The sequence below is a fragment of the Balaenoptera acutorostrata genome, chromosome 3 (assembly GCF_949987535.1).
Source record: "Balaenoptera acutorostrata chromosome 3, mBalAcu1.1, whole genome shotgun sequence".
Taxonomy (NCBI): domain Eukaryota; kingdom Metazoa; phylum Chordata; class Mammalia; order Artiodactyla; family Balaenopteridae; genus Balaenoptera; species Balaenoptera acutorostrata.
In genome coordinates this window covers 146,917,075-146,931,135 of record NC_080066.1, presented here as the reverse complement: position 1 = coordinate 146,931,135, position 14,061 = coordinate 146,917,075, and the positions used below count along the sequence as shown (strand labels likewise).

At 42.2% G+C, this 14,061-nt stretch overlaps 1 protein-coding gene across 3 annotated transcripts in view; it reads left to right on the top strand.

Annotated features, from left to right (window-relative positions):
• The window catches only part of ZFYVE26 (zinc finger FYVE-type containing 26), a 62,306-nt gene that overhangs the window by 388 nt on the left and 47,857 nt on the right, over positions 1-14,061 (top strand). Inside the window, exons 2-10 of one of the 3 annotated variants that reach the window (XM_007184344.2) lie at positions 201-477; positions 1,984-2,062; positions 5,716-5,805; positions 7,158-7,680; positions 8,059-8,189; positions 9,200-9,364; positions 9,512-9,600; positions 10,566-10,729; positions 13,210-13,413. In XM_007184344.2, coding sequence (XP_007184406.2) covers positions 284-477; positions 1,984-2,062; positions 5,716-5,805; positions 7,158-7,680; positions 8,059-8,189; positions 9,200-9,364; positions 9,512-9,600; positions 10,566-10,729; positions 13,210-13,413 — 1,639 coding nt within the window. In that variant the 5' untranslated portion in view covers positions 201-283. Of the gene's footprint in view, positions 1-200; positions 478-1,983; positions 2,063-5,715; positions 5,806-7,157; positions 7,681-8,058; positions 8,190-9,199; positions 9,365-9,511; positions 9,601-10,565; positions 10,730-13,209; positions 13,414-14,061 lie in introns of those variants that run through there. The other 2 variants (XM_057543420.1, XM_057543421.1) reach the window with 2 other exon arrangements.

Here is a 14,061-nt window from a genome sequence, read left to right as displayed (position 1 = left end):
TATTGGATGCGCCTAGAGAGATGGGATCCACCCCTTGGGGAAAGGTGGAACTTCCCAAAAGAGACAGTAACCTGTCAAATCAAATTTACAACGTTAATTAGAAAAGTAAGCCCCGCCTTTCCTAGTGCGGCTAGTACTGGCTAGTTTGTCTAAATATAGTTCCTTCCTTTTCTTCTGACTCGGGTATGTGTTGTTTCTAGGAGGTACTCCACGAATGAGAAAATTGACAATGTGTTTTGCGTAATTCATCTCTTTCTATCTCCCTGCACTCTGTGCTGGGAAAATGCATCATCCATCTGGAGAAGAGGAAACTGCTTCTCAGAAGCAGCTTTTTGGATTTTTCTGTGAATGCCTTCGGAGAGGAGAATGGGAGTTGGCACAGGCATGTGTACCTCAGCTACACGAGGCCCAAGGGGATATCCCAAAAAATGTGGAAGATATACTTCAGGCGCTGGTCATGTGTCCCAGTCAGCTGAGGTAAGGGAACTCTGTCTTCCTGCTAGGCAGTCACAGGGCGGGAGACACAAGGTTCAATACTTGAGCTCTGGTCCATGTACCTCACTCAATCACCTCTGAAGAATTAACAAAGGTAGAGTGTATTTCACATGTTCTGAAATTTTACCTCTATAGTACATGCCTATTTATTACTTAATCAGTTTGGCTTTGAATTATCATCTGGAGCGGTATTTAAGCCTGGAACCACCATTTCTTGTTTATTATCATTAAAGTAGATAGTGCAACTACGTGGAAAAGCATTTTCTTTACCCCCAAAAGAGCAAACCTGCTCCCTTCTTGCTTGTGAAATTGAAAATATTGTTGTAGCTTTAACAAAGGACCAGAAGTGAATTCACTTAAAGCTTTTTATTTTGAAATAATTAAGCATAGACTCACAAGAAGTGCAAAAACAATACAAAGAGTACCCTTTCCCCAACTTCCTCCAATTGTGACATCTTATATAACTATAGTAAATATCAAAACCAAGAAATTGACACTGGTACTGTTAACTAGACTACAGCCCTTATTCAGTTTTCACCATTTTTTAAATCTGCATTCATTTTTTTTTTTTGGCCGCGCCTCAGGGCTTGCGGGATCCTATTAGGGGCCAAACCCATGCACCCTGCTGCATTGGAAGTGCAGAGTCCCAAGCACTGGTCTGCCAGGGAAGTCCCAATCTGCATTCACCTTTATGTGTGTAGTTCTGTGTATCTTTATCCATTCTTAGACTCATATAACTACCAGTATAATCAAGGTACAGAACTATTTCATCACCACAAAATAATTCCCTTGCTCCCTGGGAATACCTCTTTGTACATTGATCCCTCCTTGTCCCCTGGCAACCAATGTTCTCTATCTGAATTTTGAATGAAGTTCTTCCTGGCAGTGCTATTAACAATTAGTGGTATAGGAGTTAAACATTCAGTCTCTCCCTCACTTTTCCTTACTCCGGCAGTTATTTATGAAAAAGTACTGTATTAGCACATATAGAATGGAGATTTACATGATTCTTTTCTTTCTTTGTTTTTTCCCTTAAATTTGGATTCTAGCCAATTGCTGTCTAATTTAAATTACTAACTTCAAAGAAAGGCTTATGAATTCCTATAATCCTGTTTCTGGCATAGAGTTAAAAATAAATTTTTATGAAGTTCCTTTTTTCTTTGACTATTTGATTCTGTTTTCAGGATTTCAAGTTTTCTGTTTCAGATAGCTTTGCTCTTATGGTTTTCTGTGTAATATTAGTTTGTTTTAAAGACTAGATAGGGAGGTGGAGGTAGAATTGTGACTTTTTTTTTTAATGAAAGCTGCTAGTTCTGTTCTGGTTCTCGTTTTATTGATCTGTCATATACATTCAAAAATTTCTCAGGACAATGTCTTGCCGGTTCAGGTTTAAAACACTGAGTAGTGAAATCTAAATCTTGGATCACAAAAGAGAAAAGGTCAGTAGAGACTCTTTGTTTAGAAATTTTTTCTTTTTACATTTTTCAGATGTGGACAGGATATCAACCCTCAAAGATTAGCCTGGGTCTGGCTTCTTGTACTGGAAAAATGGTTGGCCCTGGAAAAGGTAAGTTTACATTTAAAATTTTTGCCCAAGACCAAGACTGAAAAGAACCTGGAAGGATTTATGAAATTTCCCTTTTGTCTGTTACTTCCTTTATTTTGAGGTTTGTCATATTCCTTTCTCAGTATTGACAGTGAGAATGGCCTAAGTATTTATTGCTCTCTTTACCTAAATTCATTTATTAATTCACTAACTTACATTGGCATTAATTCACTAACCTACCATCTGAGGTGATACTATTGTGTTAAATACTATTGTGAGTCTTGTGCCCAAACAGAACTTTGCAGAACTCAGTGAAAGTGGCAAGATAGTGAATAAAGTCTAATCCTCATAATACTCAAGTAATGGAGAATGGGCTGAGCTGAAACTTGGTTGTTCATCCAAAAATCTTATTTTAACTAGTCCAGTACAGTGAAATCTTATAGATTTAAACGTCATTAATTAATAATTTAACAACTCACATGAATTGAAATAAAAGTTACCAAATATGAAAACAAAGGGAGCAAATTAATAGTGAAAGAAAGCTTGTAAGGAAGGGTTTTTTGTTTTTTATTTTTTTAAGAAAAATTACCATTCAAAGCACTTTTAGAAATATGTGTTAATTATCAGAAATCGATATCCATTAAAAAAAATTCTCAGGCAATTTTGTATTAAACCTGAGACTTTAAGATTTAAGTGAGGAACCTCTGACTCAGAAAAGAAATGACTGGCCCAGGGTCACACCATAAAGTTAGTTGGCAAAATTGGAGCTGGAACCAATGTATTCTGCCTTCGAGTCATCAGTCCTCTGCTTTTTCCACCTCAACAATATTTTTAGCCTACATAGACTTAAAATTAAGAAACCATAAATTCTTTTTTTAAAATTTTTATTTATTTATTTATTTATTTTTGGCTGCCTTGGGTCTTTGTTGCTGCACACAGGCTTTCTCTAGTTGCAGTGAGCTGGGGCTACTCTTCGTTGCGGTGCACAGGCTTCTCATTGCGGTGGCTTCTCTTGTTGCAGAACACAGGCTCTAGGCATGCAGGCTTCAGTAGTTGTGGCACGTGGGCTCAGTAGTTGTGGCTCGTGGGCTCTAGAGCGCAAGCTCAATAGTTGTGGCACACGGGCTTAGTTGCTCCGTTGCATGTGGGATCTTCCCAGACCAGGGCTCGAATCCGTGCCCCCTGCGTTGGCAGGCAGATTCTTAACCACTGCACCACCAGGTAAGCCGCAAGAAACCATAAACTCTATTTTGTAAGTGTCCATAATTTAGCCTAATTTTCTTCTTAACTTCTCTCAGTCATCAGAATGAATTTTGTCTTTAGTTCTGCTTTGGCCTGACACCGTTCTTCACATAGCTGTCAAAAAGCACCAGAAGTTACTAATCTAAATGTATTTATTATCCAGGCTTTTGGTGATGGTCTAGCAAAGAGAAATGATAAAAAGATCAGCAGGAGAGGGAAGGAAAAGAAGCAAAACTGAAAAATAATCAACCCCAGGTTGTTTAAGAGTTGGCTGTAGTTTCAGATCTAAAAGAGACATCTTCAGCTAAAATATTTAATAGTATCTTCAAAGAGAAAAGAAAAAAATTAACAAATGTTATTGTTACTGACCAAGGAGCTTTTCAGTACAAACATGGAATTTGTCAAGCCAGATGAACTTTTGCCTCAGCAGAGGGTATTTGTTTACTTTATGGCTGATTGGTGGTTGTTAAATTTCTGGACAGTTGGTCAACCAGATCAGGAGGTGGATTTCACTTCCCTGGTTCCTTTTCACAGACTAAGAGTTGTTTTTCCCAGAATTGAAGATCATTTGGTCCTTAAAGCTTCAGTACCTCAGTTATTTAAACAGTCGTGGGAATGTTTTAAATTTTATACAAGGACCTCAGAGAGTTTTAAAACTTAATACAAGGACCAAGACTTCAAATGCGTTCTTGAGGTAGTTCTACAAAGCCAGAACTGGACTTCATCTTCTAGGGACTTGGCCTTCCTGGACTGGCCTTCATCTTCTAGGGACTTGCTGGCTGCTCCTGCTCCAGTCTCCCACCTGCTGCCAAAAGCTCCTTTTGAATTATTCGTTGAAACTGATTCCATTTTCCCTTTCCTTCATCCATTTTTGCCTTATGCCCTTTTATCTTTTATCATGTGAACAGCATGATGTCCACAGCATGCTGCTTCTAATAAAGGAAAAATAGAAACAACTCCCATGTCCACAATCCAAGACTGATTAATCTACTTGTAAAATACCATGGCACTATTAAAATTACGTGGTAAATGAATTTTCAGTGACATGGAAGGATGTTTATATTCTGCTAAGTGAAAAAAAAAAAATTTTAGAAAACAGTATGTTTGTTATGCATGCATATATGCATATGTAGAAAATGGTCTGAATACCCTTAGAACACAGTTGTAACTATAGTTATCCTTCAGTGGAAAGATTTGGGGTGTGTGTGTGTTGTGTATGTGTGTTTTCATTTGCCTGTTTGTATTCTCTGCTTTTTCTGCATTGAACATGCCTTGCTTTTATAGTAAGAAAATCTGTGCTTAGAAACATTGGGCAAATTCTTGCCTGTTTTAGGAATGTTAGTTGTCTATGACCCTGCATATGCATAAAGTAATTTCACCAGTAAAAAAAGATACAAGCTAGCCAGTCTTTAGGATTTTAATGAAAGTCCTAAAATCTTAACCAGTTCTTTTATTAAGGGTCTGCTGTCTGGGCTTATCTATTCATTCCTCTTAGTCCTTGATAGAATCACTAACTTTCAGCTTGCCAGAATGAATTTTCTCTACACCTTCCAATCATTAGCATTATATAAGCATTCAGATGGCATGATTTACAGGTGTCTCTAACTTAAAAGAGTGCTTGTCAGAATTAGTCCCAGACTTTCATCTCATTTGTATTTGTGTCTGGAGAAAGAGGGACTATCATTTTAGTTTTAAGGACCAGGTGAAGGGCAGTTATTGTGAAACAAGCAGGTGCAGGAAGAGTCAGAGGCTTTCTCTTCCTTTATACATTAGTCTCTGATGTCCTGTCTCATTAACAAATAATGGGGTCACTTTTTCCTTTTCATGCTTGAAATGATTAGAAAATACTTCCTAACCATTTCATCATTACTGAAGATTATTTTTAAAAACATCCTGATGCCATAGTTTTTTTTGATTTAGCAGTATAATGAGATTTTTAAAAACACATGAAAATATGGCATATAGTACCTGGCACATAATAAGTGTTTCATAAACATTAGATCTCTCCCCCTTTACTTTTATCTTCCAACTAAAACTGAATACCAAAAACGGGTTTAGGCCAAAAGAGGATCATGTGGGCCATTCCATCCCAGCTTACCCATAACTGGGTGTTTTGGACACTGCAAGGGAGAGTCTTGGAGAAGGACTTCAAGTTAGAGGAAAAAAATCACATGAAATAAGCAAGCCTTGGCATTTGAGGCTAAACAGTGTGGGATTTAAGTGTTAGTATTTAAGAGGAGTATGTGTTCAGTTCAGCTGTTTCCGTTTATAAAGAAAAGTGTCTGAAGACATACCCAGGAATTTAATGGTCAGAAGTACTTTATCTTAGAGAAAACAGCAGAAATAAGATGAACCGGAAAGAAGTATTTACTTATAATTGTCAGCTAAAGCATATGCTTAATCTCTATGCTTCCTTCTTATGATTCTTCTAGAAGTTACTTCCAGCTGGTTTCCGGAGAAAACTTGAGTTTCTTTTATTGTCAGAAGACCTCCCAGGTGACATACCAGAGGACATCCTCAAGGTGAGAGAGGGCCCTGGATCTGTCTGCCCAGGTTTGCAGTCACTCAACAAATTCAGCTTTCAGGGATCCAGCAGAAACAGGTCACCAAGATGTTGGCAGTTCTCTGTTCTCAGGCAAGACCAGGCTAGGTGGAGGCCCCTTGAGGGGAATTTAGAGATAGGGGAAACTTATCTGATTGTAGAATTCTTAGAGGTAGCTTGGCCAGAAGTACTAATTATAGCTGAGGATTAATTTTTTTTTTCATTTCATGTAAAAGGAATACCTAACTTGGTTTTAAACTAGGTGTTTAAATTTTTCACCAGAATGTGGCAGGGAATATAAAGGGAGAAAGGAACTAGTTTGTATTTGCTGAATACCTTTTCTGTAACAGGTGCACTGAATGTGTTATAGCTAATCCTTACAACCACCTTCTGGGAGCAGATTCACAGTCTTAACTAGATCTATACTTAAGTGCCTGAGGGATGGTCTGAGGCTCAATACTTATTTTCTTCATGACCCAGCCACCAGCTAACTGAAGACATATTCACAATAGGATTTAAGGTAGGGACTTTCACTTGTATTAGGTCAAGGACTCATGGTCCTGTGACCATCTTGGAGGCAGTTAATGAACAGGTATCCCTGAGCACCACCCACAGGAATGGTGCTGAAGTGTGGGAAATAACCTACCAAACAAATTATAGGCTACAGAGATCTTGCCTTTTAAAGGCTTGCCATCTAGTTGGGGAGGAAGGAAATACACACATGGCACAATTAGGTACTAAGCCATATGGTACTAATTTTAAGAACATTGAAAGCCCAATAAAGAGGGAGAATTGTGTGAGTTGGAGGTACTAGGGAAGGTTTTAGGGAAGGATGAAGAATGGGCTGTATCCAAAATCTTGGTTGGGATTTAGATCAGGGGTTAAAAACTGGTCTGTAGTGTTCTTTTAAAAATTGAATTTAGATGCCTTGAGCTGGGCATAGTGTCTTATTCCCATCTGTTACCTGGTCTATGAGTTTGCAGTCCCTGATTTAGATTGACAATGCACATTTCAGAGGCAATGGGGGTGGGGGTGACTAGCTTGAGCATGGAGGCCTTGGGCAAATCTCTCTTTGCCTCAGCCCCCTGATTTGAGGACACCTTCAAAATGAGGATAATAGTAGTGTCTTCTTCCTAAGGTGGTTGTAAGTATTAATTTAATTTTTCTGTGTAAAGGACCTGGCACATACTAACTACTACAGAAGTATTTGCTATTGCTACTATTGTATATACACACGTGCATATATATACACTGAAAAGAGGAAAACATGAAGACATGTAAGTGATAACATTCTGGACATACCGCCCCTCCCTCTCTTCATCCTCTATTTAGGAGCTGTACATGGTCTTAGCACAAGATGCAGCAGACCCTGTGCTTGATGGAAATCAGAGGCAAGAGAGCTGGCCCCCTTGGCTCAGCTCAGAAGCTGTCTCTCTGCTCTGGGATCTCCTGCGGGAGGCCCCTCAGCCCACGCAGGCCCTGCTGGAGCTCCTGCTTGGGGAGGAAGACAGCACGGGCCTCCAAGGCTGGCCCCTGCAGAAGGCGCTGGTGGACCTCATTCGAAAGGCACTGCGAGCTTTGTGGGCACCTGCCAGCGGGCACCCAGGGGCAGTCGATGCCATCTACGGAGCCCTGCGGACTCTGCGCTGCCCTGCAGAGCCGCTCGGGGCTGAGCTGCGTCTCCTGTGTGAGGAACTGCTGGAGGCCAGCAGGTCGGAGGCGAGTCCCCTGCGGGAGGAGCGGCTGCTCGGCTGCCTGCTGCACAAGGCCGGGCGGGGCCTGGTGTCCCTGTATGGCCACACCTATGCGGAGAAGGCCCCAGAAAAGCCACCGACGCCCACACCCTCGGGAAAAGGTGTGTTCCCTGCACTGCTTCTCTAATTCCACTCTGCCCAACCCCTCTGACTCCCTCTAGCCTGCTCCCTTCTGTGTTGTTCAGGAAACCTAATGGGAGAAGCTAAGCAAAAATGGGCAAGATGTTCTTCTGTGAAAGCACAGCTTTCATAGCTTAAGAAGGAGTGATGGAGAAAAAAAATGAAGTAATAGTCATAGCAGAAAAGAACTTTTCAGAAACTACTGAGAGAAGTAAAGAGTCTTTAAGATAGAAGTGTAGAAAACCTGGTTTAACTTTTTAAAAGAGTGAACTCTCATATCAATTGGTTTTTCAAATGGGCTTTACCTTAGGAAAGAAGAGTCCAGTTCCCCAGTGACCCCATCTGGTTTGATTTTTCAGTCTCACCGGCTCATCTAGATCCTGAGCGGGCAATGCTAGCCTTGTTCTCCAACCCTGACCCAGCCCAGGCTTGGAAATTGGCCTATTTCTACTGCCTGAGCAACAGCAAGCACTTCCTCGAGCAGATCCTGGTAAGTCAAACTCAGTGCTTCTCCACCACTCAAGTACCCAGGGACTCTCTCCAGGCTTCTTCACTCCTCCTTTCTCTTGCACTCATTTATCCAACACAAAGCAGTTTAATTAGCAGTGAGTCGTCTAGTTTGTGTCCATCCTACAGTTCCGGAAGGCTCTGAGAACCAGTATCATTCATAATTAGAACTGCCAGCATTTTGTGTCAGTCCTTGGGCAGGCACTGAAATGTTGGATACATGTAAGCTTTCTGGAGGGTGCGAGGAAGAAAAGACAGTGGCAGCGATATGTTGCCTAGCTGACAGGGGACTCTAATTACTTTAACCTTCTCCTTCCAGATTGCAACTGAGCTTTAGTTTAATTCAACAGCTATTTATTTTTTTAATATTTATTTATTGTATTTTTTTTTTTTTTTTTTTGGCTGTGTCAGGTCTTAGTTGCGGCACACAGGATCTTTCGTTGTGACACGGGTTCTTCGTCGTGGCGCACAGGCTTCTCTCTAGTTGTGGCGTGCAGGTTTTCTCTCTCTAGTTGTGGTGCACGGGCTCCAGGGCACGTGGGCTCTGTAGTTGTGATGCGTGGGCTCCAGAGCGTGTGGGCTCTGTAGTTTGTGGCACGCAGGCTCTCTAGTTGAGGCACATGAGCTCATAGTTGTGGCGCGTGGGCTTAGTTGCTCCACGGCACGTGGGATCTTAGTTACCCAACCAGGGATGGAACCCACGTCCCCCGCATTGGAAGGGGGATTCTTTACCACTGGACCACCAGGGCAGTTCTTCAACAGCTATTTATTAACCTCATTCTATGTACTATGTACTATGCTAGGATCTGGGGATACAACAGAAGTCAATCCCTGCCTTCTAGTAGCTTACAGTCTAGTGTTTTCGTAAACACTTTTTATTCAACTGGCCACTTCTGTCATTGTCAGAAACCTCCCTTCTATACTGAAAAGCTTCTTACCCTGATTAGCAGCAAGTCCCTAGAGCTGCCTCTAGCAGCCTCCTTTGGCTTCCAGGTGACAGCACTCACCCTGTTGAAGGAGGAAGACTTCCCAAGTCTTGGCTGCCTGCTAGATAGAGAATTCAGCCCTCTCAGTCGACTGCTCGTGCTCCTGGGCTGGACACACTGCCAGAGCCTAGCGTCAGCCAAGAGGCTGCTCCAGACACTCCACAGGACCCAGGTAACTCTCACTCTGCAGCCCAAGCTGCTCCGGAAATGAGTGTGGTGGCACTTTGGGCTGAGGCAGAATGCAGGGTCCTGAAGTCGGTCACATCTCTGACCTCAGGTGCTTGAGTCAGCATCTCTTTCTTCTCCCGTATCAACACAGGACCAAGGCTGTGATAAGCTCCTCAGGGATGCCTGTGATGGGCTGTGGGCTCACCTGGAGGTCCTGGAGTGGTGTGTGCAGCAGAGCAGGTACGACCCTGCACAGCCAGCCCCCTTCCCACCATTGGGCACACTTGACCCATGCTCTGCACGTGTGGCCATTTCAAGACATCTTCCCTGTAAATGGTTTAAGTTGACAGTGTTGACCAGCAACAAATAATTGTTCCAGCTATTAAACCACGAAAGAAACATAAGTAGTGATTATCTTCACCATAGCCATAAGGTCATAACTAGAGGATAATTTAAGGATGACAGTGATCACAAGAACAAAACCTCACATCTCCTGAGCACTTACTATACACCAGGCATTGCTCTAAGCCCTTTACGTGATGATTTCACTTAAGCTTGACAGTAATCCTGTGAGGTAAACACCAATATTATCCTCATTTTAAAGGTGGGGCACCTGAAGCCCACAGGTGTTAAATAACATGCCCAAAGTCACACAGCTAGTGAGTGTGGTCCACATTCTTAGCCACGTGTTATCTTGGATCACATTTTTATTCAACAACTGCCTCTTGAAATGTGTGCGCGGCCCTGTGTTTTCCTGATAACTTAGCCTTGGGTCTTCCCTAGGTCTAGGTTCTTATTTTGTTCTTCACCCACCTCACCAGCACTTCTGAAGTCGAGTAGGCCGCTGGGGGAAGTAGCAAGGGGCCCTGACTCAAAGAAAAGCAGAGAAGCTCATGTCAGCTCTCAGCTAGGAAAATTACAGAAATTAGGAAGCTTAATCTGTGGGCCCTTTCTAGACCCTGCTGAGAACAGAGGCCCTTCCTAGGTCCTTACTAGACAAGTAAAGCCAGCTTGATGAATGTCCTTCCCTAGGGGTAAATAAATGCTATCCTCTATCATAGACCAACTGAAATTTAGTGTTTGGGGAAGTGAAACCTGTGGTGTTACAGGCCAAAGAGAAAGAATAAGAGGGAATGGAGACTGGTCTTTCTCAAAGCAATTATATAAACTGCCTCCCCTTCCATCCTCCCAACTTTCCCTTTCAGCAACCCTATACCAAAGAGAGATCTCTTGTGTCACTTACATGGTGGAGAAAGCCACTCAGTGCTCTACTCTCTCCATCACCTTACAAACCTTCCAGCCCTCAGGGAGGAAGATGTCCTCAAGCTCCTACAGAAGGTGCCAGCCAAGGACCCCCAGCAAGAGCATGGTGAGTTGGCGATGGAGTGACCTGGGCAAGGTTCCTTCTTAGGACAATCTTGCAGATGTTTCTTACAGCACAAGATTTATCTAGATGTGATTGCTGGGATCTATCAAGATGGGTGGTCCAGCAGGTACCCTCTAAATTAGTGCTGTTTGCCACAATCAGATTACAAGATGTAGGGACATCTTCCCCTTTCTTGGTGAGGCTTGGGAATCCTATGAGAACAATTCCATAGGAACCTTTGTCCTCATGGATCCAGCTCAGGAACCATGAGCATACCCTCATTTCACTGAAACAGAATTAGGAACTGCCCTCTGAATTCACAGCATTGTCATTGGCAGTATTTATGCAAATTCTTGGTGAGTCTCTCCATGCTTCATAAGCTTTCTTACAGCACATTTTGTGCCTTCCTTCCCTCCCATATCTTCTTCATAGTCTATTGAACAGGTAAAGAGCCTTTCTTCTAGAAGATTCTTTTTTTGAGTCTTTTTTTAGAGTTTTTCTTTTAGAAGAAAGACTTGCCTGAAACAGTAACAAAGCCTTGTTTTAACCTTAGATCTTTGCTTAAAATTCAAGTCCCCATTAACAAACTCACTCTTTTTGCTCTCAAAAATCATATGATAGTGTGGTCACAACCTATTACACAGGCCAGGGACCTTACTTTTGAGAGAAACAAACATTCTCATATGGCAGTAGATGTCTGTCAGCCTAGATATTGCTTTGATTTACTTTTTTACAGGACCTACCACTAATTGTAAAACTAGTGTTACTACATTCTATATTTTTTTGGAAAGGTAGACAGCTTGTTTAGCAGATTTCCTAAAAGAACTGGGAACTCTCTGTTTTCTACATACAAGTACAAAAGGCTTCTGAAGAAGTGTTTGAAATCTATCCCTGATGACCCACCAGAACACACTTAGAACTTGAACTTGGAAAAGGCAAAAGAGGAGTGATAATAGGGCTGGGACTAGGGTGAGGCAAGAGAGGCATCTGGGGCAAAAATGTAAGGAGCCACTCCCTCTCAGCGTGCTTGCAAGTCCTGGCTCTGGGCAATAATGCCATGAAGAGGTCAAGGCCATAGAACAATACTGACTTTGTTCTGCTTATTACCCTGACCTTGGCAAGGCCAAGCTTCTAAGAAGTAATCACTAGGAAACCTATACATAAAGGGGCTTGTTGCAGCACTGTAGTAGCAAAGCATCCCTAACTATTCCAATGTCCTGCCCTTGAGGAATATGCGTAGACAAGGGATTCATTCAGTAGAACTATATGCAGCCAGCAGAGATTTAGTTTGTAAAGAAACATAATCAAATGCTTATGCTCTAAAGGATTTTTAAGAAGTAGAAAAATTAAATAGTATATAAAATGTTACACTCAAACACATACACATGTACACAAAACTATTAAAGGGGTTAAACTAGAATGTAGCAGTGGTTGTGTTTAGCTGGTAGGCTTATGGGTGGTATTTTTTTCTTCTTTTTGCTTTATTACATTTAATGTTTTTTCTTTGAACAGGTTATACTTTTGCTATGATAAGAATTAGGGGTAGATTAAGATGTTTAGAGATTCTGTAAAGATGGTAACCTTCCTTCCTCCTAAGTTCAAAACAAATTTTTAATGAAAAATTATAAATTATTAAACAAGTGTACAGACTCTCAACAGAGTTTATGTTTTTTCTCATGACGTCTGCTTCAGGGCTTTCCTAAAAATATCAAGTTTTTTTTTTTTTTAAATGCCGTGTTACCTTTGCTCTCTTATTTCTCAATCTAAATACATTTTAAGCCTGCCTCTTGGGTAATGTGGCATTCGAAAGGTAGACCAAACATGTACTTCAAGTTTTATTTTTTTAAAAAAGGAAAAACAAGTATTTTAAGAAATGTAAGGGAAAGACTTGTTAAATAGCCATGGGGCCTAGGTTGAACAGACATGTAGAGGGGAGGTTGGTGGGGAAAAGGAAACCGAGAGACTGAAAGTTGTTTAACAGAAAAAAAGGCCTGGAAGGGACGCAGATCACACTGCCAGAAAGGAGAGAGGGTGAGAACACCTAGGGGACTAGCAGTGTGGCAACTCTTTGCTTCAGCCATACATGCAGCCCCTGCCTGAAAGAAGCATCTCTGGGACTTCCCTGGTGGCGCAGTGGTTAAGAATCTGCCTGCCAATGCAGGGAACACGGGTTCGAGCCCTGGTCTGGGAAGATCCCACATGCCGCGGAGCAACTAAGCCCGTGTGCTACAACTACTGAGCCTGCGCTCTAGAGCCCACGAGCCACAACTACTGAGCCTGCACGCCTAGAGCCCGTGCTCCACAACAAGAGAAGCCACCGCAGTGAGAAGCCCATGCACTGCGACGAGGAGTGGCCCCCGCTCCAGCAACTAGAGAAAGCCTGCGCGCAGCAACGAAGACCCAATGCAGCCAAAAATAAAATAAATTAAAAAAAAAAAAAAAAAGCATCTCTGAAGTTCTGCCTGTTTCTCTCTATAATTCAGATTCAACTGACGCCACGGTCCCTGTGCACCTGAGCCGCTGTCAGAACCTGACACTCTACCGGAGCTTCTGTGCCATGAAGTATGCCATCTATGCCCTCTGTGTGAACTCACACCGGCACTCCCAGTGCCAGGAATGCAAAGACGGACCCTCTGAGGACCTGGCCGCGGCTGCAGAGCCAGTGAACGATTCTCTCTCCTCCCCAGGTGCAGCGCCGCCCCCCACCCCTTCCCTGGTGGGAGCTGGGAACAACCTGTCCCAGCAGGTTCTTTGTGTGGGAACCCTTTGCCACCAGGGCTGGGAGGTGGCCTTGGTTTTATTATGCCCACGAATAATTTCATCCATTTATCAGCCTCTGTGAATCAAAGGGACATGGAGAAAGCAAGTGATCTGCATAAGTTCTAACAGAGCCTGAGCACCTAGTACAGTGTTTTCCAAATGCTTCTTTTTTTTATACTCCAGTCCACAGTAGATAGCATTTCACATCACTCCAGTTTGCACCTAGGTATATAATTTGTGCTTTCATGTGTATGTGTATATGTGTGTATGTGATGCGTAAACTGAAATAAGTTTTAAGAAACATTACTTACCCTTCCAAACAGAGCACACTCCTGATTATTTTTCTGTTTTATTTCATTTTTTCAAATGCAGCCGTCTAAGTCAGTGTCATGGGTCACAGCCTACAGTTTGAAAGAACCTTCTGTCCTATTAGCTCTCATTTTTCTTAAAAACTTATAACTCCTTACCTTGCCTGCTGTGACTGGTGGTCAAGTATCTCTCCCTTGCAGCTTTGGAATAGACCTTCACCTCTGAGCATGGTCATTTTCTTAAGAGATCTGGGTAGGCTGTGATCA